This window comes from Loxodonta africana, chromosome 11 (genome assembly GCF_030014295.1).
Source record: "Loxodonta africana isolate mLoxAfr1 chromosome 11, mLoxAfr1.hap2, whole genome shotgun sequence".
Taxonomy (NCBI): domain Eukaryota; kingdom Metazoa; phylum Chordata; class Mammalia; order Proboscidea; family Elephantidae; genus Loxodonta; species Loxodonta africana.
Window position 1 is genome coordinate 57,781,621 of NC_087352.1, and position 27,917 is coordinate 57,809,537.

Below are 27,917 nucleotides of genomic sequence, written 5' to 3' on the forward strand. Positions count from 1 at the left end.
TGAAGTGCTTGTTCATACCTTTTGCCCATTTTTGTTTGGGTTATTTGTCTTGTTGTTGTTGAGTTTTTGCAGTATCATGCAGATTTTAGAGGTCAGATGCTGATTGGAAATGTCATAGCTAAAAACTTTTTCCCAGTCTGTAGGTAATCTTTTTACTCTTTTGGTGCAGTCTTTGGATGAGCGTAGCTGTTTGATTTTTAGGAGCTCCCACTTATCTAGTTCTCTTCTGCATTGTTAGTAATGTTTTGTACACTGTTTATGCCACATATTAGGGCTCCTAATGTCCCTATTTTTCTTCCATGATCTTTATCGTTTTAGATTTTATATTTAGGTCTTTAATCCATTTTGAGTTCATTTTTGTGCATGGTGTGAGGTATGGGTCTTGTTTCATTTTTTTGCAGATGGATATCCAGTTATGCCAGCACCATTTGTTAAAAAGGCTGTCTTTTCCCCATTTAACTGTTTTGGGACCTTTGTCAAATATCAGCTGCTCATATGTGGATGGATTTATGTCTGGGTTCTCAATTCTGTTCCATTGGTCTATGTACCAGTTCCATTGTTGTACCAGTACCAGGCTGTTTTGACTACTGTGGTGGTGTAATATTTTCTAAAATCAGGTAGAGTGAGGCCTCCCACTTTGTCCTTTTTCAGTAATGCTTTACTTATCTGGGGTCTCTTTCTCTTCCATTTGAAGTTGGTGATTTGTTTCTCCACCTCATTTAAAAATGTCATTGGTATTTGGATCAGAATTGCATTAAATCTAGAGATCACTTTTGGTAGAATAGACGTTTTTACAATGTTAAGTCTTCTTATCCATGAGCAAGGTATGTTTTCCACTTATGTAGGTCTCTTTTGGTTTCTTGCGGAACTGTTTTGTAGTTTTCTTTGTCTAAGTCTTTTACATCTCTGCTAAGATTTATTCCTAAGTATTTTATCATCTTGTGGGCTACTGTCAATGGTATTGATTTGGTGATTTCCTCTTCAATATTCTTTTTGTTGGTGTAGCGGAATCCAACTGATTTTTGTATGTTTATCTTGTACCTTGATACGCTGCTGAACTCTTCTATTAGTTTCAGTAGTTTTCTGGAGGATTCCTTGGGGTTTTCTGTGTATATGATCAAGTCATCTGCAAATAGAGATACTTTTACTTCTTCCTTGCCAGTCTGGATGCCCTTTATTTCTTTATGTAGCCTAATTTCTCTGGCTAGGACCTCTAGCACAATGTTGAATAAGGGTGGTGATAAAGGGCATCCTTGTCTGGTTCCCAATCTCAAGGGGAATGCTTTCAGGCTCTCTCCATTTAGGATGATGTTGGCTATTGGCTTTGTATAAATGCCCTTTATTATGTTGAGGAATTTTCCTTCTATTCCTATTCTGCTGAAAGTTCATTCTTTCCAATTTTAAAAATTGAGTTGCCAGACCATTAAGAATTTATAGTATTTTAATATTTTACTATTAAAACAAGTTTTAATTTCGTGCCTCGCTACCTTACTGAGTGTTTGATCAGATTCCCAAAAGGGAGAAAATGCAGAACACAATTGAAAATTCTCATGGATTCAAGAATTTCTGGAGCCATGGAGGGTAGATGAACCCCTGAAACTATTGCCCTGAGATAACCTTTAAGCCTTAAACCAAAAATATCCCCTGAAGTCATCTTGAAACCAAACAATAGTTTAGCTTAACTAGCAAAAATGGTCTGCCATGAGCATTATGCTCTCTTAAGAGCTATCTATATGGGATCAAATCGACAACAGCAACTGGAAAGACTAGATAGAAACCTTAAGGGGCAGTGAGTTTATGTTAATGAGGGAAGAACAATTCAGAAAAGGAGGGTGAGAATGGTTGTACAACTGGAAGAATGTAATCAGTATCACTGAATTGTACATGTAGAAACTGTTGAATTGGTGTATGTTTTGCTGTGTATATTCTCAACAACAAAAACAAAATAAATAAAAATTAGAAAGAAAAAAGTTTTAATCTCAAGATTGGTTAATCTTAAAGTAAATACCACATATTTGTTTTTATACGTTATATACATTTGAAATTTTTTTTTCAAATAAATAGTATTCTAAGTAGCATTTTTTCTTAAAAAGCATCATATACAAATAAGGCTTCACACCAAATGCATAAATATATGACCCACTGAGGATTCAGTTCTCTAGGTTTCCATTACTAAAAACATTAGTCAGAAGTAACTGGGATGCACAGTCAATAGCAAGCTTCACTTTGGCCAGAAAGCAATCACAGAAGCACACAATTGGATTGAGAACATATCTTGAATTAAGACTCGACTGGTTATGTCTTCGGAAGTTTGGTATTAATGATACAACTTTGGCATGGTACAGATTAAAACAATGATTAAAAACCGTAAGTACAAAGAAAATCGCTCTTCACCCCACCTGACATCTCAGCTCCTCCCAAACAAACCTCACCCATAAAAAAGCCCAACTCCTTGGCATAGGTTTGCTCCTGGTTATACATTAATGAAAGTGTTTAGAATTTTATGGGTGACAAGTTTTTTGTTTGTCACATCTGGGCATATTGGTAGAAATTGGCTGTAGAAGCCTTCATGAAGTTTCAGAGATGAGCACACTGGGTCCTCAGCTGGCTCTGCCACTAACTTGGTGTACAATTCTAGGCATGTGGCTGAAACTCACCAAGTCTTAGTTCAGTGAAATAGGAAATATAATAGCTGCCCTGCTCCTCCTATTGTGAAACTCTAATTAGGTGATACACATGAAAATCTTTTGAAAAACTTTCTTCAGATGCCATGTATATTAATTCAAATCAAAGTCTAAAATTTGAGGCTTTTTCAAGAAATTCAACACAGAAAACGCACTGGTGTTAAAGAAAGATATTTCGGAAGCAAAAGGCACTGTTTGAAATCTTCGACCCAGCTCTGCTTGACAGGTGCCGGTATCTATGTAAACAGGTATGTATAACATATGTGATATCTTCTATCTCCCTAAACAGAAGAGATTTCACTCCAGAGCAGTCATACCCAGCAACTGGCCACCATTTCTGTACACTACTCTGCTTACTATTCTGGCAGTGACCAAATATGTCACTCGTAGGACAAATGGCATCATGTGAATTCTGAAGAAATAGCTGCAAACCACTCAACATCTCAGGGCCCCTGGCTTTCATAGGCTGTAACTCTCCCCCAATGCCCTTCAGGCCTTATCGTCACATACTCATGGACTGTCTAAGCTGGAAGGGTTTCTACAAATCCTCACCTAATTAGGTTCCAAATGAGGAGACAAAGTCTGATGAGGTTTAGTAATATGTCTACTGCCACATATTACTTAATTTTATGTGCTTGGTAAATGTTTGTTCAATCAAAATTTAAAAAACAAACAATGGAAAAACTTAAAAAGCCAGTGGTTTAGGGAGTGAGTTGGGGAGCAGGATGGAATGTCTAAGATGTAACCAGTAGTGACCAATGCAGCCATCAGAACCCCAATAGTCAGGGCCTCTGCACCCCCTAGAGCTACTCTCTCTTCTCTGGATGCACAAGGCAACAGGCCTGCCATCCTGACATGAGTCAGCTCCCAGTGGAAAGACCTCTTACGAAGGCTCAAGTCAGGTCAAGCAGCTGATAGTACACAGGACCACTTTAGAGTCAGCGCTCCCTGTTGGGCAAAGCACAGGCTTATCTAGATCTTAGAAGCCAGCCCTACATGCACAAGAAGCCCCGCGCATCAGGCTGTATACACACAAGGTGGACTCGGTGCTCCAGGAGGTGCCATCAGAGGTTTGGAGTCAGAGCTATTCTAGGACAGCAACAGGAGCTACAGCAGTCACAGTCCCCTCCGGTGAGAAGTCCCAGCTGTCACAGGAGGCAAAGGCATGGGCCCAGAGAACAAGCCCTTCCTGGGGCTCTGGTTCAAGGCCTAGAGGGGCTGTCCCACTGGGTGGGTCCTCAGCAGTAACTTTTCTCCATGTGCATGGAAGGTGGTGGGTCCTTGCTGGCACCCTCAGAGAAGCTCCACATTTGGACTGAAAGGAAGCATGTGAGAGAGCATCGCTCATCAGCTCATTTATGCCACAGGCCAGGTGGGCTGTTTACCTTAAGACCAAGCTTTCTTTCCACATCTGCAGGACTACTTTCTTTCTTTTTAGAACAAATGGAAAAGTTCCTGAATACTTCTTTCCGCTCCACCCCCCCCGCCCCCCCGCCCCAACAAGCCACAGATTCACTTTGAGAGACATAGCACTGGAGCTTTTTCTCTGGGTTTTCTAGTTCTAGTATCACGGTCCGTGCCTTACATGTTTCGCACAATACCTGCCCCCAACAGCCACGCACATGCACACACAAATGTGGAGAGAACTATCAACGTGTCCTCTTTGTCTTGATGTAGAAATATGAAAGAGACATGAAAAAAGAAAGAGTATGGCAGGAAGTGGGCAAGGCTGACGTCAAGAAACCTGGACTCTAATCTCAGGTACAAGAAGGTGCCACTGAGCCTCTCTGAACCTCAGTCTCCTTATCAGGGGACAAGTAGACAGCACCCACATCAGGAGGGAGAATAGCAACAGCATTATAGATGTCTAGGGATACTACAACTTCCTAGTGTTCTTATTGCCCAGGCTCCTATTGTGTTCTGTTTCTTTGAGGGGAAGGGAAGGGAATTTTTTTTTTTTCCTAAAAAATATCAGTATGAAGTGAGTTATATAGTTCTCAACTGTAATGAAGTTCTGGATCAGTACAAAAGAATAAAATATCTTATCGCCTTATCACTGCAATCCTTCCCGGGTGAGTCCAATCTACACAGCTGTTCTGCAGATCCATGAAGAGAATATAGATGGAAGCACTTTAAAAGTTATACATTTGAATACAAACATAAAGAATTAAAAATTATTATTATAGCAGAAAATCATATGAGCCTGTGCTAGCCTGAGTCACTTAATTAGATGGGCAGCTTCCAAAAGCCCACAAGTCCTGTGATTACTGCGCTTGTGGTCAAGTTCATGCTCCTAAACAGGAGACAGAGCAGCTGAGGATCAGCCGGGCCCCAGTGCCGCCAGACGTTTAATCACAGGGGATCCCAGTACGGGCACGGCTGCTCGACGATCGGTACCCAGGCGGAGGTAGGTGACTTATCTGGAGTGAGGGGAACCTCTGTGTTCAGAAAGAGTGCAGGATTTAGAGTAGACTGAGTGCTTCGAGCCCTCACTCTGCCATCACTAGCTGGGTGACTTACTCCCCCTGAGCCTCGATTTCTTCATCTGCACACAAGAATAACACCACCTGTCTCATGGGGTTGATGATAAAATTAAATGAGATAAAGTGTGTCAGGCACGGAACGCAGGGCAGGAGCACGCTAAGCACCCGGTAAATGGCAACAATACTACTATCTAGTACCTGAGTTCGGGTCAGGGCAGGTGGAGAAACAGTCGCCCTCCCCTCAGCAGGTGTTTAGGTTCAGAGGGCATATCACAGGTTGCCCTTTTGCATGAGCCCACTGCTCTCACCATGATACTGGCTTTTCTCAGTTCTGGAATCATGGGATTCCAGCATGGGGCAACAGGATACTGAAGACAGCCCCTTTGTCTGATTGCTCCACATACATGAGCTTTCCTGCTTCTGAAAAAGGGGAGAATCTGGCCCACTAACACCCACTCACACCAACTTGAGTTCCAGAGAACCTTAAAAAAAATGGAGCACCTTGTACTTCTGCCCTCCTGCCCCACTACAACATGGCGCCCAAAAGGAAACCAGGAGCTGTAGAACCTTCCCACAACCTTGGTCACTATGTAGCCAACTTTCAACTAGGGCAGGGCGCCTAGACACCAACTACAGGGATTGAGTTATTGGAAAGCCTCATTCCAGCACCTACAGGGCACAGCAGAATGAGAGGCAGTGGGGACAGTAACACTGCCGGTCAGCATTCTAGATATTTCATCTATTTATTTGTCTATCCCCCTCCACCAGAAGGTCACCTCCAGAAGGGAAGGAGTTTTTGTTTTGCTCACTCCATACCCCAAGTGCCCAGTCCCTGTCCGGCACATGCCAGGTGATCAGCCAACACGTGCTGAGCGAACGTAGGGGGAATCTCCTGTTACCTGGTTTTGTTTTTCATCCTCCAGCCATCAGAACACTTGCGAAACCAGAGCTCCTGGCCAGGGGATATGCTGGTGTTCTCAGGGTCTTCTGCACAAAAACTCAACCTAGGAAGAAAAAGAAACCACCTATGTAGCCAAACATCTCAGAGGGAGTACACGGCTGTGCATCAGCCAGGCAGTGTTTTCTGGATTAGAGGTGGATGGAGCAAGGAGAAAAGACATGTTTTCATTGTTCCATGCCCTGACTCAGGAACCGGCAGGGCTCACCATCACTACTACAAGGACTAAACCATCTTGTTTCAAAGTTGTCCACAATTCAGCCTCACGTGGCCTTGAAGCACACCTCTTGCACCTTCTCCCCTTAGTCCACCAGAAGGGCCGCCTGACTTTTAAAGCCAGAGCCTCTCTCAAGCCTCATGGACCTAACCCTCCCTTGACTTCTCAATTTAGAAAAAAAACTACATCCCTATACTAACGTTGCTTTTGTTATTATCATTACTTCTTATGTCATGGAGTTAATAATGAATGTTTTGTTTTATTTTAAAATTTATACACCGCCTTGAATTGCTCATCGATTCCTATGTTAACACCTCTGCTGGATCATAAACTCCTCGAATGCAGGAACACAAGTTACCTATACTATAAACCCAGTTGCTGTCAAGTTGCTTCTGACTCATGGCAGCCCCATGTGTGTCAGAGTAGAACTGTGTCCATGGGGTTTTCAGTGGCTAATTTTTTGGAAGTAGATCACCAAGGCTTTCTTCCGAGATGCCTCTGGGTGGACTCGAACCTCCAAACTTTCAACTAGCTGCTGACCACATTAACCGTTTGCGCCACTCATGGATTCCTACGCTCCATAAATACCCACTGAAAAGATTAACTGGTGCTCAGTTGCAAGTCAAAATCAAAGATTTAGCAGAGGAACAACCAAGATCACTGGAAATCATCAAGGGTATAACAACTATAACTTAAGCCATGCCTCAGAGGGGCAATTAGCCTACTGGCAGGACAAAAGCCACCATCTGGACAGCTTTAAGAACCTTTCCTGGGAAGCCCAAGGGCCCATAAACATATAAACAGGTGACCCACCTCACTCACAATCAGGAAATGCAAATTAAAAGAACAGAGACTAATTCACACCTAACAAACAGAATGGCAAGAACTTCTAGGGAAAAGGAACTCTCTTTCCCTGTTGCCAAGATTGAAAATTGGTCTCTGGCCACTTTGGAGAGGGATTTAATAATTTTTTTAGTCAAGTTGAGGAAACCCTGGTGGCATAGTGGTTAAGTTTTACAGCTGCTAAGCAAAGGGCCGGCAGTTCGAATCCGCCAGGCGCTCCTTGGAAACCCTATGGGGCAGTTCTACTCTGTCCTATAGGGTCGCTATGAGCCAGAATGAACTAAGGGCAATGGGTTTTTTTTTTTTCATTCAAATTGGGGGAGTCCCTGAGTGGTGCAAACAGATAAGTCCTTGGCTACTAACCAAAGCGTTGGCAGTTTGAATCCACCCAGAAGCGACTCTACTTCTGAAAGATCACAGCCATTGAAAACACTATGAAGCATAGTTCTACTCTGAAACATATGGGGTCACCATGAGCTGGAATCTATTCAACGGCAACTGGTAGTCAAGTTGGAAAATACATATGGCTCAGCAATTCCACGTTTTGGTATACATGCCCCCAAAGAAGCCCTCACACACACGCACAAGGAAAACGTAAAAGGAGGTTCATCTCAGCACTGTTTGTAACTGCAAAAAAGTAAAAACAACTTAAATATTCAGCAGAAGAATGACAAAACTATAGTTTCCTTATACAATGAAGATTTACATATAGCAGTTAACTATGAACACTCTAGAGCTGCAGGTATTGGACAAATTGTATTGGAAAAACAATGTTGAATGCAAAAAAGGCAATTTGTAAAATGATAAGTCCTCTTATCTACAGGTCAGAAGCATCCAAAATAATTCTATGCATTGTTTATGGATACAAACAGAATTTGTTGTTGTTAATTGTCGTCAAGCCGATTCTGCCTCAGGCAACCCCATGTGTGCAGAGTAGAGCTCTCCATAGGGTTTCCAAAGCTGCGAGCTTTCAGAAAAGCAGATAACCAGGCCTGTCTTCTGAGGCATCTCTGGGTGGGTATGAACTGCCAACCTTGTGGCTGGTAGTTGAGTGCTGAACTGAGCCACCCAGTGACTCCTCAAACAGAATTACTAAAGGTATAAAAACAGGAAGGAAGAAAACACACTAACATCAGAATTATGTATTAGTTACATTTGGTTTGAAAGAGGGTGAGGAATAGGACAAGGTCAGGGCAAAAAGGGGCTTTAACTCTATCCGTAATGTTTTACTTTGTTAAGTCTCTCATCTGAAACCAATATGGAAAAATTCCAAATGTTTGTTCTCAGCAGTGGTTTAATGAGTGTTTATTATACTCGGAATATTTTATAAAAATAATAATCTTTCTGGCACCATACCCATAGGCATCGGTTGCTTTTACAAGAACCAAGAGAAGTAAAAAGATACACGATTATCAGAGGCTTGTTTTTTTGATACTGACAGCTCCCCCCATCTGGCACACAGGTGTTTAGACAAATGGCTCAACAAGGGACTCAGGCCCCCCTCTGCTGCCACAGGCTCATCATAGATGATGGATGTGTACTGGACACAGGAAAAATGGTAAAGGAGCAAGTGCCAGGTCAGGTGCAAAAACATTGGGGCTGCTTCGTACCCACTTCCCAAGGCTGGCAGTGACCTCTCAGAGACCTGCCAAAGCACTCGGCGGAGGAAAGCCTCTTCTCTGGGCAAAGGTCTCCCAGTTGCCCTGGCTTTGCGCCCTCCCTGGTTCCCACTCAGAAAGCAGCATGTCAGAGAGTTCCAGCACGACACAAGAACTGATATATGAAGGTCTGGGACTTTCATGCCAAGTGTGGAGTTAATTCTTTCATGCCAGGCAGACGGAAGCTGCCAGCTGGCATGGGACAGAGAATTGAATTTAGGACCCCAGGCCCATGTCCTTGCCTCAGAGCCCCAGAAGGAGGGATGTAATAATGACCCTGGGGAAACCACATCCTCCCGCAGACCTCAGCCACTCAGAGCAAGCTGAGGGCTCCCTGGACAGGACCTTGGTTTGCTGTGGACAAAAGCAAATAAAGTCTTTTGGTTGCATGGCCCCGTCGTAAACGGATCAACAAGGCGGCACTCCAAAAAAGCCCTGTCCAGGAAAAGAGCTCCTTCCTCCAGGCCAACACATGGCTCAACAAACAGAGCAAGGGCTGGATTTGTCAGCCACTTTATCCTCTCCTCCGAGCCCTGGTGACACAGCGGTTAAGAGCTCAGCTGCTAACCAAAAGGTCAGCAGTTCGAATACACTAGCCACTCCTTGGAAACCCTATGGGGCAGTTCTACTCTGTCCTATAGGGTCGTGATGAGTCGGAATCAACTGGACAGCAACAGGTTTGGTTTGGTTTGGGTGCCCACCCCTCAGAAGCCCTGGTGGTGCTGTGGTTATGAAATTAGCTGCTAACCAAAAGGTCGCCTGTTCGAACCCACCAGCTGCTCTGTGAAAGAAAGATGCGACAGTCTACTTCCCTTAAGACTGCATCGTTGGAAACCCTATGGGGCAATTCTACTCTGTCCTGTAGGGTTGCTGTGAGTCGGCAACAGGTTTGAGTTTACCTACCCTGTAATCGGCGCACAAGCTGCTCAACAGTTCACAGCGGCCTTGCCCCAGTGTCTGAGGTTTGTCTGTGTGCTCTGGGTGCGTGTTTGGAAAGAAACGACAGGGCAGAGGCCCGCGCCTGCTGCTCCCTCTTCACACAAGGTAGAAGATGGTACTTACTTTCGCTGGGTTTCCCCAGACTTGAGCCGGATGCGTCTGATATTCAGCTCCCTTGAGGGGTTGTGGGGCTGGGACAGGTAGCTGCGAAGCTGCCTCCACAGGTTGTACCAGGACTGAGATGCCCCCTCCCAGGTGAGTCTGATCTTCAAGAGGTCCCCCAGGTCTTCCTCGGTGTAGACCAGGAAGGTGTTGGTGGCATTCAGGCCGATTGGCTCCACTCTACAAGGTGAGAGAGAAGCCTGTCTCACTCTCCTGCACATATGAGCTTCTACCCTGGTCTTGCTCGTAGGACGTGGAGGGTCCACGTGGGGTGATGCCACAGAGCAATGGACATGAGGTCCCCCCCCACCTGGGCCCTCTGCATCCCACCAGCAGGACCAGGGTGGAAGCTCATGTATGCACTACGCTGACAGAGAGGTAACTGCCCACAGCACCCAGGCTTCTTATCCCAACCATTCTTGTGCATCTCCCCATTCATGCTACTTCTTAGGGGACAGGACCGAGAAAGCAGAAATGAAAACGCACAAAGAAGTCACATCCCCACTAGACAAGTGTTCCTCTCAGCCCACAGGCATCTGTTATCCTCTGAACTAGCCCTCACTGCTGTCCCTCTCACTTGGCACTTGATGTGGCCTGCCTTGCCCTGTTCGTGAGTATGTGTACACACCTGATCTCCTCGCTGGACCTGAAGTCCTGAGAGGCAGGTACCTGCTGGACGTTTCCTCACAATCCCAACATCACTTGGCATTGTGCTTGCAGGTGCTCAACAAATATGCACAGATTAACTCGTACCCCTCCCACGGCCAGATCACTAGAAAAGGTCCAAGGAAGACATTTATAAGTTCCAAATTTCCCAGAGCCTCAGGGTTCAGGTAGAGCCTGAAATGAGGCAGCAGCTTCTGCCAGGCTGATCCCAGCAGCTTCTCACGCTGCTGAGTCATCCGGGAGCCTCCCTCTGAGTCAGGGACTGGGTGAGTGCACAGCCGAGAGAGGAGCACCACAGAGGCAGCTGGACCCACCCAGCTCCTCCCCAGGCACCACTGGGACCACACTTTCCTGTGCCTGCTCGCAGCTCACACGCCCTCTCTCACTCCCAAATGAGTGTGCTCTCAGTCCTGAACCCAGCCAAGGAAACTGACTCACATCTCCAAAGGCAGTGTCTGGGAATCCGCACTGGTGCCATACAGGGTGACATAAAAAGAAGGCTCAATTTCTCCCGTGTTCTTGTAGCTGAAGATGTGGACTTTCAACTGATAATGGTAGACTGCAGGGAAAGCAGAGCAAAGACAGTTGTGGGGCTTGCTTGTCACCAGCACACTGAGGATTTGGGAACTGATGTCCTTTTTGTCCAGCACAACCTCCAGCCTCTCTCTGGACCCATTCTGTCCAATGGCATAAAGCCACACAGCAGTGTAGAAGAAGAAGAAGCCTTGAACCTGGAGGCTGGGAGACTGGGGATTTTGGCCTGGCCACTTTATACCTGCATGACCTTATATTAAGGACCAAGATGTTAACGTCTCTGAGCCTCAACTTCCTCACACATAAAACAATACCCACAAAACCTGTGGCTTTATAACATGTTACAAAAATGTAAGACATCATTTTGATCCACTGCTCTCCCTATCTCAAATTTGCTGTGATGATCAAATGAAAATACAAATATGAAACAGCTCTGGAAGCTTTAAAGACAAGATAGAAATGTAAGATATTGATATTGTGATCACAGAATGATAATTCACATCACAAAAGGTGTCCCTACCGCTTGTTTTTAACAATTAAGTTTCCTAGGCCTGTGCAATGCAGTGATTTGATTGGGCAGTCACTGAGCTGGGCCACTCCCCTGGGCTGGGGTGTGCCCTGATCTGCAACCCGTTACCTGTTGCTGTGGAGTCAATTCCGACTCACAGGGACCCTACAGGACAGAGCAGAACTGCCGCATAGGGCTTCCAAGGCTGTTTTAATTCTTATGGAAGCAGAGGGCCACACCTTTCTTCCACGGAGCAGCTGGTGGGTTCCAACCGCCAACCTTTCGGTTAGCAGTCAAGTGCTTAGCCACCGCACCGCCAGGGCTCCTTCAACATGGCATTACGGTAAGGGGAAAAAGACTAAGGCCCTTCCTCAGGGACTGAAGGTTACCTCTGAAAGGCATGCCTGCTCGGGTTTTTAGGTACATTTTACTGTTCCTCTTGTTTCTTATTTTCTTGGCATTGTAGCCGATGTTATTACAGCGATTCTTCCGGCAGCTGAGACAGATGCCCTTTTTGAACCGGTTCGAGTCCGTGCACTGGAACGCGAAGCTCGGCTTGTCCTGGTTCACCAGGGAGTCAACAAAGAGGTGCACAGCCCGCTCGTGTTCACACCTCATCACCTCCGTGATGGCTGGGGGAGGATGAGAGAGAACATAGAGGGTGAGCACCTGGCAATCATCTGATCGCGTAGTCCATCCATCAGCACTGTATGCCTGCTCAGTGAGAGCTCTTTTTTTTTTTAATTACTATTATTGTGGTAAAAATAAATTTAACAAAAACATTTGCCAGTTCAACAATTCGTACATGTACAATTCAGTGACATTGATTATGTTCATGTTGTATGACCACCATCACTATCCTTTTCCAAATCATTCCACCATTAACAGAAACTCAGTCCCTTCTAAACAACAGCAGTGGTAACTATTTTTATTGCTGCTGTTAGTATTCTTATTTGTGTAATTCTTAATAGATTACCAGCACTTTGATAGACCCCTAGACAAATGTAAGGTCATTCCCAGCACTTAGCTGCTGACTCACGAGGTGCCAAGACAGCACTAACACACACACAGCAACAACAAACAGGAGCGCCAGCACGGTAAGTGTTAAATAGGGTGATGCAGACCAGGTGTGCGGTCGGACTCCTAACTTCTTATGTCCTGGCAGAGTTGTGCAGTCACAAAACACTAGAAATCGATCAGATGCCAAACATCACCTAGACCAGGGATCAGCAAACTACAGCCGGCAGGCTAGCCACCTGTTTTTGTAAATAAAGTTTTATTGGAACATAGCCATGCTCATTTGTTTATGGGATTGCTTATGGCTGCTTTCATGCCTCAGCAGCAGAATGGAATAGTTGAAACAGACTGTATGGTCTGCAAAGCCCAAAATATTTACTACTGGACCCTTTAAGGAAATGTTTGCTAACCCCATTCTAGTCCATTCCCTTCAATTATAAATTAAAACCCAAAGGTCCATAGAGGTGAAGGGATTTGCTCAATAAGCACTGTACGCCTGCTCAGGGAGAGCTTTTTTGTTTTACTACTGTGGTCATACAGGTATCTGGTTGCAAACTTAGAAGTATAATTTAGATTTTTCTAGCCCCTGGTACATCATTAAGGAGCCCTGGTGGTGCAGTGGTTAAAGCGCTTGGCCACTAACTGAAAGGTCGGCAGTTTGAACCCGCCAGCTGCTCCATGGGAGAAAGATGTGGCAGTCTGCTTCTGTAAAGATTTACAGCCTTGGAAACCCTATGGGGCAGTTCTACTCTGTCCCATAGGATCACTATGAGTTGGAATTGACTCAAGGGCAACGAGTTTGGTTTTTTGGTTTGTTTGGTATATCATTCTTTCTTGTAAACAGGGGCTAAGGCCAATAGTTTATGTAAATCCTGAGGCCTTCAGAAAAATTTGGCAAAGCTAATCCTAACCCTTCCTCACTGGTACCACCAGCCTCAAGAAATACCATCATCCCATACCTTCCCCATCCAGGGATTTCCACAGCCTGCAGGAGCTCTTAGATATCAATCACCTTGGGAGAGGGCAGCAATCTTAAGACTGAGCGACAGAGCGAGACATCCAAAGGACAGAGCATCACAGGGGAGAGACCCAACTAGGAAATGCTGCCAGGATCCAAGGCAGTGAGAGAGTGGGAGACCCCAAAAAACACTGGTCACATGGAGCTACACATCAGTTTCAGCAGCAAATTCAGTTCATCTCAAGTCTGCTCAGGCACTCAGAATGTAAATTACAACGGAATGGAGAAAGCATCTTGGTTTTACTTCTTTAAAATGTTATTCAAAAATGAAATTATAATGTATCCACATTGTGGAATATTATGCAGCCTTTAAAAAGGGTAAGTAGTTCTATGTAACCTCAGGCATGGGAATGCCCATAATATATTACAACTGAAAAAGCTAGTTGTAGAACATTGTGGTTAAGATCCCACTTTTGAAAAATATAATTACACACACATATATATAAATAAAATCGCAAAGAAAAGAGACTGGAAGGATACACTCAAAATTACTCATACTGGCTACCTTTGAGGAGTGAAAATTGCGATGGGGCAGGAGGTGAGGGGTATTTGACTTTTTGCTTTATGCAATTCTACGTTGCTTGATTTTTTGCAACAAAAAATTACTTTTGTCTTAAAAAAAATTGACAATGAACAACAGCTATGGAATTAACACATGAGAAAGCAGGGTGAAGATCACAGGGTGGCTATTCACAGGCTTGTAAATGATGAGGAATTTCAAACACAATGTTTGAGGCTGATTCATTGGAAGGAAAGGGTAATAAGCAGTGAAACGCGTGCTGTTGGGAGCACTAACAGCTCTGGCTGGTTGAAGAGATGTGATAACTGGGTCAAACCTCCACATGAAGCAGAAAAGAAGGAACTCACTTCCATATGCAATTGACCCCAGGATGTCGTTGAGTCCACAGCCCGGCTGGAAGTCACCGCCATTGGGGTAGATGTCGATATGTCCCACGGGCATCTGAATCCCGATGCTCAAGCCAAAGGAGCGTGTGTAGGTGTGGAGGACATCCACAAAGTCTGCGTCATCAGGGGACAGCCTCTTGTGGATGTCCACTCCTTCAAACATGGGCCCAGCAGGATCCAAACCTGCAGCGAGAATGGGGAGCCAGTACAGCCATCTCAGACACACCAAGCCAATGGGGCCTCAGTTAAAGTCAGCACGTGCAGATTGAAGGCAGACTCTGAGCTGGGAACCAAGACATGGAAGGCCTGCTGTCTGCTGCCAAGGAACTGATGCTATCTTCCAATGCCCTCACATGTCCTGACGCCTCTGCTGATTCAGTAGACTGGTCATAAGTTTCACGCTAACATACAACTCCGACAAACCCCAGACTGTTAGAACTGGAGCAGTTCTGGAAAGAACTCAGGCTGGCTAAAACTAAGTCATCCATCCCATTCATCCTGCCACTGAGTCTTCCACAGCCTCAATTTTAGTTTTAAAGAATAACTGTGCTGCCTGCATCCTTTGAGAGGGAGGGCTCAGTCTCCCCAACCTGAACTACCAGTATTTGTATTTGGACTTGTTCTTCACATTCCTTTGGTTATGAATCAGGTGAAGGGATAAACTGTTGAGAGAGGGGCTTACACCAGACACCAAGAACCCACACCCCAGGCCTCCAGAATGCCTCTATTTTGCAGCCACAATGAGAAAATCTTTTTGCTTCCAAACTCCCTGCATGGAGCAGGCAAGCAGTGCTGTGTAGAGCACTGGCTCTCACCTTTGAAAGTGCAGAAGTATCACTGGAGAGTATGCTAAAAATTCAGTCCACTATATAGCTATGAAGGAGCCCTGGTAGGGCAGTGGTTAAGATGATGGACTGACTGCTAACCAAAAGGTCAGCAGTTCGAAACCACCAGCAGCTCCACAGGAGAAAGACATGGCAGTGACTCGATGGCAGTAGGTAGTGGGTTATGTAGCTACAAAGAACTCTGGGAGTTCACAGAAGAACCTGATTACCTCTGTGTGTGTGTGTGTGTGTGTGTGTGTGTGTGTGTGTGTGCACGTGCACGTATGCGCTCAAGGGGAAGGTGGGGAAGGGAACTGCTCCAGGTAGCAGCAACAGTAAGAGACTTTTCACCGTCTTTTAATTTTGGAACCACATAAACGTAAAACTATTCAAAAAAAGAACTTGCAAAGCATAAAATATAGATTGCCAAGTCCCTGGCCATCTCGAGATTCTGGCTGGTGGGTCTGGTGTGGAGCCCAGAAATCTGCATTGCTCCCCAAGTAATACAAAAACTGGGTGGTCTGTGGGCCAGATTTTGAAAAGCTTCTCCGTGCTTCAGAATCATCTATAAAATGGAACCTGAATGCCTTAATTCACACAGTTCATGTGAGATAGTAAGTGATTAAGTGCTGTCACTGTAAATATTAGCTACTATTACCAAACCCAACTAATCATGGGAACTGGCTCATCCCAACCTGGAAACCCCTTTGCCCTAAAGGCAGAGAGAGGACCTGGACAAAGCTGAGGAACTATGTGTGGCAAGGGAAGGGAGTCTGTTCAGCCTAGAACACTGGTTCTCAACTGGGAGTGATTTTGCCCCGCAGGGGACATTTGGAAACATCTGGAGACATTTTTGGTTGTCACAATTGGGAAGAAGCTACTGGAATCTAATGGGTAGAAGCCATGGGTACCACTAAATATCATACAATTCACAAGGCAGTTCCCATGACAAACCACTATCAGGCCCAAGCTGTCAATAGGGCCGAGGTCGAGAAATCCTGGTGGAAATACCAAGGCAGGAAGAGGATATGATAAAGAATTGAGTCATGACTGCCCTGACAGGGCATGCACAGAGAACCCCCGATGCAGCAGGAGAAAAATGAGATGCAAACTTCAAATTCTAGTAAAAAAGACCAGACTTAATGGTCTGAGACCAGAGGGACCCCAGAGGTCATGGTCCCTGGACTCTCTGTTAGCCCAAAACTAAAACCATTCCCGAAGCAAACTCTTCAGACAAAGATTAATTTTTTTCATAAGACAGAAAATGATACTGTGAGGAGTATGCTTCTTGGCTCAAGTAGACACATGAGACTCTGTGGGCAGCTCCTGTCTGGAGGTGAGATGAGAAGCCAGAGGGGGACAGGAGCTGGCTGAATGGACGGGAAACAGAGGGTGGAGAGGGGTATGCTGTCACATTGTGGGGAGAGCAACTGGGGTCGCATAACGATGTGTATGTAAAATTTTATATGAGAAACTGACTTGAATTGTAAACTTTCACTTAAATCACAATAACAAAAAGAAAAGGAGAGAAAAAAAATGTATTGAGTCATGAAAGGAAGAGATGGGAACAGAACTGTGTTCACCAGCCACCAGCCCGGTAGGATCAGGGAGCACACCATGAGGCTCCCTGGGGGTAGTTTTGGAATAAACAGTGGGCAGTAAACTTGTGAAACACATTACTCCTGAGAATTGGTGGAGACTGAAACTCTAAAGAATTTTTAGAACAAGTTTCGATAGATTTGTGTATGACCAAGGTAGAAAGGGAGCTCAGGCTGCTTGGGGGTTCATGCTTAGTGCAGCTTCAAAATAAAGATGATAAAAAGCAGTGCCCTCCCTCAACAGCCTTCAACGACCCATTTTGGAGTCTGCAAGGACCCCAGTACTGATGCAAGTGGCCTCTCCCTGCCTTTCACATGGAAGAAAAAAAGAGAGAAGAGAGAACATTCTGCTTTGCAACCAACACAAGAGAGGGACTCTGCTTACTGTGAACAAAGGTCCCCACCAGACGGTCAGTGCCATGGAAACCAAGCTGTGCTGGAGGAATGCAGGCAGTGGACGGGCCTTCTCAACAGGCTGGCTGGCTGGCAAGCTGAGTAGGATCGGGCAGCCCTGCCTTCACCCACCAGCCTGGCCCAGCCTGCTCTGGTTTGGCTGTCCCTGACACATATACCTGTCCCACAGACTCTGGGGGAAAGTGACACAATTCACTTTCTAACTAGGAATGGGAGAGAGAACTTGTATTGTTGTTGTGTGTCATCACGTCTACTTCCGAGGCTATAATCTTTACAGGCGTCCTGGTGGTACAGTGGTTAAGCACTTGGCTTAATATTCCATAAAGATATACAGCCTTGGAAACCCTATCTATGGTGGCACTTCTACTCTGTCCTATAGGTTCGCTATGAGTCAGAATTGACTTGGTGGCAATGGGTTTGGTTACTTTGGTAATCTATACAGAAGCAGACTGCCACATCCTTCTCCCGAGATGCAGCTGGTGGGTTCAAACTGCTGACCTCTTGGTTGGCAGCCAAGTGCTTAACCACTGAGCCACCAGGGCTCCGAGAAAGAACTTAACCCTTCCAAAAAAAGGAAAGAAAGATGGAGAACTACCTCCCCCTTCCATTCCATCATAGGCTCCTCCCAAATGTGCTCCGTCCAGCAAATGGAACCTGCATCCACACATACATGCACCAACAACCTCTGAGGCTGTGCATTCTGGGGTGGCAAAGCAGAGCTTACTGAACATCAACACTACCTTATCTCCACATACGGAAGAGAGGCAGCATGCTGTAGTGGTTAGATATGTGGCTTTGGAACCTGACAGCCTGGGTTCAAATCCCAGCTCAGCTACTTACAGGGTGCAAGACTTTGAGCCCATTACTTAATTGCTGAGTCTTAACTTCCCCATCTATATGATGAGGCCCAAAAGACCTCTTTTGCAGGGTTGCTATGAGACATAGAGATAGAATAAAGTACCTGTCATACATTAGGTTAACACCTAGCCCAGAGTCTGATGCAATTCGTATTTGTTGAAGGAACAAATGAATTTGCTTGCTTATTTATTATAACTCACCAGACACTGGTTCAATTAGAAATGCATGACCTCTTCCCTACCACAGCACAGACTTCTCTCAGAAGCCTAAGTTGGAAATAAAATAAAACTCTAGCAAGCCCGAGGCCACAACTTTCTCGCCCAAGCAAGACAGGGGTTTTCCCGGCCAGCCCAGGGCTAGGGACACCCTGCCGCCTCTGCCTAGTTACATCACTGGCTTCAGGATTCCCTGCAAACCGCAGCCTTCTGGTGCTTGCCGGCTGAGGAAAGAAGACGGTGCACAAACCTCCTCCATCAGACTTTCACCACAGCAAGTGTCAGGTGAGCCAAATACCCTCGGAGGTGCTGCTTGGCAACTGGACAGAGGCCACTCCTTTCTGTCGGACTCACCCAGGCCGCTGCTTCAAAGAGAAAGGCCAGAGGGATGGGCCTGCGTTCAGGACAGGCAGCCGCAGGCTCCATGCAGGCAGCATAGAGCACTGATTAGCATTCTGCCTGGCTGCCCCAGTGGTCCCAGGAGAGAAAGCAAAGCCTGCAGGTCGGCAGCTGCCACCCAAGCAGGCAGGGGGAAAGCACTGGAAAGCTCCTCACCAGCCCTATCTCATTTCAGACAGACACAGTGAAAGGGAAGGTCTGCAGTATGTCCTTGTCGCCAACAACGCTAGGGGCCCCAGGGCTCTCGTGGGGGCCTCGTGTGCATTGCAGTTTGGACAGGGCTGGCCCAGCTCTGAAACCTCAGACCTCTCATTCGGGAGATAGGAACAGGTACTCAGACAATGGAACCCAGAGTAGCTTCAAGTTAACGGCTTTGCACCGGAAATGGGTTTACGAGCAGTCCTGTGTGGCCACATAATCACTGGCCACTTTGGAGCCAGTTCAGGCCCCACAACCTTGGTAATCAAAAATAAAGCTCTCAGGCTATGCCGAATCCTGTCATTGAATCTAAATAAATGTGTGTGTGTGTGTGTGTGTGTGTGTGTGTGTGTGTGTGTGTGTGAGTTAGCCTGAGTTAGCCTAAGTTAGCCTAACTAAAAAGTGGGTGGTTTTAACAATTTGAGGAGAACCAGTCCCTAGGTGGAGCCCTGGTGGCTCAGTGGTTAAGAGTTCAGCTGCTAACCAAAAAGTTGGCAGTTTGAATCTACTAGCCGCTCCTTGGAAACCGTAAGGGGCAGTTCTATTCTGTCCCATGGATTGCTATGAATCGGAATTGACTTGATGGCCGTGCGTTTTTTTTCTTTTTTTAGTCCCTGGGTGGCTCAAACATTTAAGTGCTTGACTACTAACTGAAAGGTTGGCATTTTAAACCAACCCAGAGGAGCCTCAGAAGGCAAGCCTGGCAATCTGCTTTCGACAGGTCACAGCCTTGAAAACCCTATACAGGAGTTCTATACTGCACACACGGGGTCACCACGAGTCAGAATTGACTGAAGAGCAACTAACAGCAACAGCAAAACTTCACGACTATTTTTTAAAAATCTACCCCACCAGCTTGTTGCTGAAACCTGAAATTCCACCTTTACTCTGTCATTCTTTAGCTGGGAATCTCCTTCTGCCAGAGTCCCATTTTAAAAGGAAAACCCTTCACGGAAAGTGATCAAATTTTTCCTCCTACCTGACTATCTTGGGCGTGAGGGGGAAGCTAGGAGTGGACACAAATAAAAGAATACTGGAAGGAGGATAAAAGTTCAGGGCAACAAAGTTACCATTTATTTTAGCCTAGAGGAAGCTCTGTGTGTGTACTTGAAGGGCTCAAAAACAGGAAAGAGAACTTTACTTTTCACAGTCAATTAAATGATTTCATCCAAGCTCTCATATTAAAAGCTCACTAAAGTTTTGTGATGGGAAGCTCGATTTTCTATTGACCACATGGATACCAGCATCAGAAGGGCCTCTTTAATGACAAAGTTTGATAACCCATTCTAAGCAGGTAATTGGCATCCTTCAACATGCCACCTAAACATCAGAAAGAGGCAGCTGGTGGATAAAATAGAAATCAGAGGCAGAATCCAGACAAGAATCCACCGCATATTCTTTTCCCTTGAGGCCTCCCAGTATCATCAACTGAGACTTAAAGTGAACTTCCAGAAACTTGGAGGCCAAGGTTATTAGCTGTGTCTCAGGTTCCTCACCTGTAAAATGAGGGAGCTGGACCAGATCAGTGGTTTTCAAACTGTGTTCGCTGGTGTACTGGGAACTCTCCCAGGGGAAAGGAAGCCACAAATGGCACGGCTAACCAGAAACCAAAACCAGTTGCTGTTGAGTGGTGACCCCATGTGCATCAGAGCAGGGTTTTCAATGGATGATTGTTTGGAAGTAGAGTGCCAGGCCTTTCTTTCAAGGCACCTCTGGGCTGACTCGAATATCCAACCTTTCAATTAGTAGCCAAGTGCACTAACCATTGGCACCACTCAAGGACTCCAGCACGGCTAACACTACCCTCCACAGACCCAGATTCAACAGAACATCCTCTTCTACCTGTTTCATATATTAGAGTCCCATCCAAGTTCAATCTGAAAAAAAAGTTTTGTGACTGAAGAGAACATATGAAAGGCTCTGGATTAGATGTTCTCCCAGGTCTCTTCCAAAGCTAACGTTCTATGACTTACTCACGCTACCTCCTCATTTGGGCGCACTCTGGTTCAGAAAAAAAGGGTTGTCAGAGAAGCTGAGGGGGGCTCGGGGACCACCAGCAGTGAGTCGAGGAAGCAGAACTTACCCGTGATTCTGCCCACTGTTCCTTTCACGAAGTTTCCAGCATACCCGGCAATGTGTGCCCCGAGGCTGTAGCCAATCAAGTGAACATTCCCAAGAGAGAAGTCTTCCTTCCCCTGCAGGAAGTCACAAAAGCATATGCCATGAAGAGTGCAGTGGTGGGTCCACAGGGTGACCAAGAACTGAACAACTCATCATGATGGAGGAGCAGATGCAGGAGTGGTAGGTACAGAGACTTCCCAGGGGCACTGCTGGCAATGCCACATGAATGGGTGACAGCCAGGTCAGGGAAGGTCAAAAGGAATTGGTGTACTTCAAATGCCCGGGGCTGGATACCTGACTTTCTGCTACCTACATGTGTTCTGTTCTTTCTTGCAGAATCTAAGGGGGGAAGACAGAGGCTGTGCTGTGCGGAGGTCAAAGCCACCAGACTCATTGGAGATTGAAGTGCCAGCCACAGCCTGCAGCAGTATGCTTCCTGCACACCCTACTAGGCCCTGACCTCCACCCTGGTCCCAGGGACTGCCAAGCTACTCACCTAAAGCCAGCTGCGACCCCAGAGTTGAAGCAGCATAACCTGACAGGGCACTTAGGTGGTAGGGAGCAAGGCAGCGGGGTCTTGGCCCCGTGGCTCAGGGACCAAGCTCTACAAAACAACTTCAGCAGTAGATTCTGGGGTTGATCAAGAATCCTGACCAGAATGCAGCCAGAATTTACCATACTCCATGGAAAGGTTGGAATTGTCCAGGTAATTGAGTCACTTTGCTAGTGTACTCCCTGGCCCCAAGTAAATCCACTGATCTCAGGTGAGTCATTAACCTATAAAAAGTCAATTTAAGACCTCAAGGTCTGTTTTACATACTTAATATTTTAAGCAAATTATTAGGCTGCATCTGTTTTAACCATGCCCCTCCCCACCCCTCAGAACAGTTCACATCTAGCCACTCTTTGCAGGTAAGAGCAGACTTCAATAGGTATTTCAGATTATAAACCAGTCCTGGCTCTTGGCCATTCCCAACCAATCTAAGGGCATCGGTTTCTAAAATCACCAAGTAATGACACATAAGGCAAATTTTCTTACAGCAAATTAAGTAACAGGAAAAATCCAGAGATTCCACAATAATGGAAAGGCTCTGTAGAAGTCCCAGCTTTCAAGTATTTCAAGTAATAATTCAGTAAACATTTTAATGCCAAAGATTTTGATCAGACTCCTGAACGTCACTGTAGCAGAGCCTGGCCAGTATTTCTTAAGAGGTTTGGGTTTGAGACCCCCAGTTACCTGTAACCAGTTGAGCATCGTTGCAATGCTGTGGCCCACCACCCTGGTGTTATTGACTGCGTCTGTGTAAAGCTGGTGAGCCAGGGGAAGCCAGTCAACCACCACCACATTGGCATCTTTCTCCCTTGTCTGAAGAGCTGACACAAGTTTGTGTAGCCAATTTTCTAACATGCCACTCATCTGCAGAGAAAGGAGGAAAGCGTTTCCTGATGCTTCTTCTAGGTTTAGGGAATCCTAATGCATTTCAGAAATCCTAATGAATATGGAGTTCAGTTCCATAGCCCTCTCCCCAGCCAGGTTCCAGAACCTGCACCATGGGTGCTCAGGGGCCAAACATTTGCACATGAGCTGGGCCAGCCACAGGCAAAATTGCTGCATAGGTGTTTGTCTTTCACTGCTCTTTACAGCCCCCGTTTTTTTTTGCATCAAAACTTTCATAGCTGATGCCCGGCGCTCTAGGAGCCTTTTGTCTGATAGGGGCACTATGAGATATGAACCCACACAAATGTGTTGATGGTGATACTGGCATGAAGTTAACCTGAGTCCCTGTCACGGTCAAGCCAGTGACCTAGTCCATCATTCAAAGGCAGCTGGAAGTGTTACCCTGGAGAATCAGGTTCTCTCATAGAGATACTTTCTCCTAGGTAAACATAGAGTTAACAAATGACCCCTTCCCACAACCCATCTTTACCATCCCTCTTGACCCCAGAGTAGGGAAGGTCTGTCCCTGGAATTTCAAATTAGAACTCAGAACACATTTTCCCACAGAAACAAAGTTACAAATGGTGACTAGGTCTAGTTATAAACCTACCCACAAGTACATTATGAGATAAATAGATTTTCTGTGCCTAGCCTGGGAACCCAAAAACCATTTAGAATCTTGTTTCTATGGGAAACTGCTGTTGTAAGTTCCAAACAAATTACAAAAGAACTTTCTGGAATGCAATTCATTTGTAAGTCGTGGCCAGTTTGTATTTGCATTTTGACAGGGGCCTTAAAAAGCTCCAAGTACATGATTCTAATTGTTGGCTGTGGGATGAGGGTGGCTGGACATTCATCTTCCCTTCAACCACATTAGTAGGTTACAGCCTATCTTCCCCAGGCATGGCTCCAACAGTTGGTGACAGACCTAAAGACCTAGAAAGCACGTAACAGATATGAATTTCTCATCATTAAGAGGAGACATGTCTCCTCCCAATTAGCCCAAGCAAGAACCTGCCCACTTAATAGTGCCATTTTCCTACAGACCATCATTCTATGAATGAATAAATCCCTCGCTGGTCAAAAGCTTCTGAAGCTGAGCGTGAAAGCCCTTTTTGTTGAAGTTTGTCATGGGCCTTTCAACGTGAATTGCTCAGTGAGGGCACATAAAGAGCCCCCATGCCTTTAAACCGGGCCATCTCTATGCAAACAGCAGGGCACCATGCCAACGGCGGCCAGCCATCCAGCCCAGCTGGCTCGTCCCCACGTCTCTAAGCCCGGCAAGCTGCTCTAACTCAGCTCCGCTGTTACAGAGGGCTGGCTCCCGCAAGGCAGTGGTTGACCAACGTAATTAAGTGTAATTAGAGGGGCCCTTAAGAGCTGCTAGAGCTGGGCTGCTGCCCTCAGGAGAGCCACTTTCTGAAAGCTGCTGTGTGCCAGCATTAAATACCACCCTGCTGGAGCCCAGTTTGCCCCTTCAACACGGTGTTATTACATCCTTCACAGATGTCTGAAATACAAGGAGCCCACAAGAAGGGGGGTGGGATCTGGAAGCACCAGAATTCTTTTTAATTGAGCGAAACAAAGGAAATTAAATCCCGTGTAAAGCTGCAGAGCTCCTTCCCCTGGGGCTCACCGTCCATCCATGAATGATGAAAAAGGTTTTTGCTGTCATGTTGAAACCACAGTCTTCTAAGGGCTGGTCGTGGCCAAGGGAAAGGTAGCATCCTTCATCCTCTGAGTCTTTCGAGGTGCGGAGGTTAAAACTTACAGAAGGCTTAGCAGCAACCTGTACATCCCTGGATTTTTGAAGCTCATCTGGAGAGAAAGAGTGTGGATACATCTAGTGGGCTTGGTGGTGAGAGATCTGTGGTCTAGTTCTGGTCCAACCTTCAGCAAATTGCTTACTAAATCCCTTGGGTTTCAGTTTTTACATCTGGTGAATAAGGATAAACATGTTCCCTCCTCAACTCCCAGAAGAACTGTGAAGATATTGTAAAAGGGACATTTCATCTACGTGTAAGAGTATTCATTACTCACTAGTATTAATTATTGTGACTGCAATAAATAGGTCTCTTTCTTTTCTATCTTCTTCCCTTAATTTTCTAGTTTTAGAGTATGAGTCCTCCATTCTTTTCTTGAAATGCTTGGGACCAGTTGAGTTTCAAAATTCAGAATTTTCCAGATTTTAGAAAGGCATTACAATGCATAGATCCTATATTTTATAACATCTCCAGTGGGGCCTGGGGCATTCCCCGTGAATTAAATACACCAATATTTCTGCAGGGAGATATGTGACTACTCACATTCAAGGGCAAAAATAAAGCCTCCTGTCAATTCAGGTCAGTTTTTGCTGCCAAATGAGTTCAAGTTAGGCAAGGCCAGGTCTTGCTGCCAAACAAGTTACCAAACAAATTTTCCAATTCCCAAAGATTTTGAATTTGAGGTAAGGGGGTATAGACTTGTTGGTTGTGCACTGAGCTTCCCCTAATGTTCTCATCTCGATTCCAGCTCTTACTCCAAAGACCTCATGCATTTCAATGTCTCTCCTGCAGAACTGGATATGTGCCAGGCATTCATCTTGTTTTTTAAATGAATGAAGGAAGCCATGGAGAGCCTCAGAAAAGCAGCAAAACCGCCCTTTCCAGCTCCAGTGCTCCCAAAGCTCAGCCAATGTCACCAACGGTCCCTGTGCCCTCCAACAGTTGGAAGGGGCTGTCATCACCACACTATCTGAGACAGTCATAAACCTACCTCACCCAGCACTCTTTCAGCCATTCTGGAAATTACTCATTTGATAACGGGCTAAGAACTTGAAGTACCTGTCACCCAGCAATCAGAGTTAGTGGGGGGTGGGGGGGGGGAGACAAAAATGACCATCCCAGGAGGTTAACTTATCCCACAATAAGAAGCAAAAGGAAAAAGAACCATGGAAAGAGGGACCAGGGTGGTGAGTAGGACAGTGAAAAGCAGGAGGGAAAGGAAAAGAATGTACCAGATGAACAAGGGATAAGGTTCCAGAATTCAGCGAAATGCACATGGGCTGACCTCAGGTTAGTCATCACGAAAGTAATGAACAAATGCCCCCAAACGGTAGAAATTTGAACCAGAAGCGTAACTAGCTCAGCACTTTCCCAAATTCCACCAGATAGCCAATTCACACAAGGACCAGATGGGGAAGTCTAGAAGAAAGGATAAAAGAGCCGGCTGGTTTATTGAGACAGATTGGTGGATAAACCCACGTATCGATATAGAAGGTTCACCATAGCATCTGGCTTTCTCTGACCCCAGAATTCTCTGGCTTTGTTCCTACTACTTTCAACCTGGCTTACGTCAGCCTCAGGGACTTTACGGTTGTTCTTTACCCAGAAGTCCTCATAGCTTACTCTCTCCCCTCCTGCAGCTCCTTGCTCAATGGTCACCTTCTCAGTGAGGCCTTCCCTAATGACCATATTAAAATTGTACCACCTTCCCCACCCCCAGCACTCCTTATCTTCCTCTCCTGCCTTATTTCTGTTCGTAACACTGTGGTTGTTAGGTGCTGTCGAGTCAATTCCAACCTATAGTGGCCTCATTGGACAGAGTAGAATGGCCACATAGGGTTTTCTAGGCTGTAATCTTTATGGGAGCAGATTGCCAGGTCTTTCCTCCTGTGAGCCACGGAGTGGGTTAAAATCACCAACCTTTCTGTTAGCAGCCAAGGGCTTAGCCATTTTGCCATCAGGGTTCCTTCCAATACACCGACCACCTTTTATATATTTTAATTAGTTTATTGTCTGTTTTCCCACTCCTGAAATGTAAGCTCTGCAGGGGCAGGGGTTTTTGGGATTTGTTTCCTCTGAGTCTCCAGCACCTAGAACAGTGCCTGGCACTAAGCAGGCATATAATAAAGACTTTTTCAAATGAACAAAACGGTCCACAAATCATCAGAATCACAGAACACAGAAGTTGGAAGGGGCTTCAGCATTTTACAGGAGAGGAGGATCACTCTTCTAGTTAGTACAGGAGTTGAGAACAGGTTACATACACCAAAGCTTTTCCATTCATTCATTAACCTCCCTCCTCACGCATACATGTGAATAAGCTGACATGGACCAACATCATTTGGTCCAATCTCAACAGAATAGTAGAAGATGAAGTGACTGGGTGCAGTGTAGGGGCTCCCCATGAGTTGGTTCTCAGCCTGGGTGACCCTACACACACTCCCACCAGAGCATACTTCTTCTAATTCCTCAGAGAATTCAGAGACTGTCAAACAGAACTCAGAATGAAGAAAAGCTAGAAGCTCGGAGGAGGAGGGTGAAGTAGAAGGAGGTAGAGTGAGGGAACGAAAGAGTGTTGGGAAAAAAGAGGCTGGTGACCTGGAGGAATAAAACCAGAAGCTTCTCTGCACAAGTTACCCATCATAGCCTCCCTGCGAGCACTAATCAAGCCAAAGCCAGCTACCCTGTAACTTTAACCTTCGAAAAGCCTGCGCCAAGAATAAAGGAGTGGCTCCAGGCTGCAGAGCTTCTTCCAACAACCACTTGCCTCTCAAATGTCTAGGTTCAAAGACAAGGACAAGGTTTAAGAGCTGCTGGAAGGCATCTCGGCTCCTGGACAGCACCGATTAAGGCAACTAGATAATAGAACGGGGAAGCTAGAGAGCGCGAGCGCGCGGGCCCTGCCAGCAGCCTGTTGCCTCTAGGATGACGCGCGACGGAATGCCCTAATGAGACGCTCCCGAGGAACAAGCGGACTTCAAGCTGGAAAAGAGGAGAGAATGGACGGGGGGCGGGGGGGAGGAGACTTTTGCGGGAACGAGGAGGGACTGAAGAAAATAGGCGCCCAGCAAACAGAAGTGCGGGGAAAATAAAAACAAATGCACGTTACCTTGCATCCGTCCCTCTGGACCAAACTCTGAGGGGCTTCCCGCTGCAAAGCAACAAAGGATACTCCAGAGGCAGAGCAGGGGAACAGGGCTTCTCATCCTTGCCCGCCACGCCCCTTCCCTTGAAACTGCAAACCAGAATCAAAACCCAAAAAAAACTGCCCCCGGAGTTTTCAGGAGTTCGCCCTGGAAGGACCAGATTGGGCAGCCCTCACTCCACCAGGCAGTGGTGCGCTACACAGTTGAGGGAGGGCGACAAAGAAGGAGAAGGTGCAAAAGGAAAACCTGGCTCAACCGAGGAGCGGGCGGGCGCGGGAGTGAAAAGCCTGAGCCAGGTCTGCCCGCACCCTGCGCGCCGGGAAGCAGGCTAGCCGCTGTCACGCCGCGAG

At 46.0% G+C, this 27,917-nt stretch overlaps 1 protein-coding gene across 1 annotated transcript; it reads right to left on the reverse strand.

Moving 5' to 3' along the window:
• Window positions 1-1,815: 1,815 nt before the first annotated feature.
• LIPG (lipase G, endothelial type) lies at window positions 1,816-27,917 on the reverse strand. Its single transcript, XM_010586738.3, has 10 exons — window positions 27,531-27,917; window positions 24,295-24,476; window positions 22,458-22,637; window positions 21,183-21,294; window positions 14,555-14,776; window positions 12,042-12,284; window positions 11,049-11,169; window positions 9,906-10,124; window positions 6,067-6,171; window positions 1,816-3,999 (listed from the first exon to the last, which is right to left on the reverse strand). Exons 1-10 carry the CDS (start codon window positions 27,625-27,627, stop codon window positions 3,978-3,980), a joined length of 1,503 nt encoding a protein of 500 aa, XP_010585040.1. The 5' UTR covers window positions 27,628-27,917; the 3' UTR covers window positions 1,816-3,977.

Bases quoted from the DNA above. Each gene is read 5' to 3' on its own strand.
- LIPG (XM_010586738.3), bottom strand. From the start codon at position 27,627: ATGAGAAGCCCTGTTCCCCTGCTCTGCCTCTGGAGTATCCTTTGTTGC. The intron at 21,295-22,457 runs GTAACTGGGGGT...GACTTCCTGCAG, and splicing joins CGATGCTCAACTGGTTACAG to GGGAAGGAAGACTTCTCTCT. The intron at 10,125-11,048 runs GTGAGTCAGTTT...CTCACCTTGTAG, and splicing joins CAGACACTGCCTTTGGAGAT to AGTGGAGCCAATCGGCCTGA.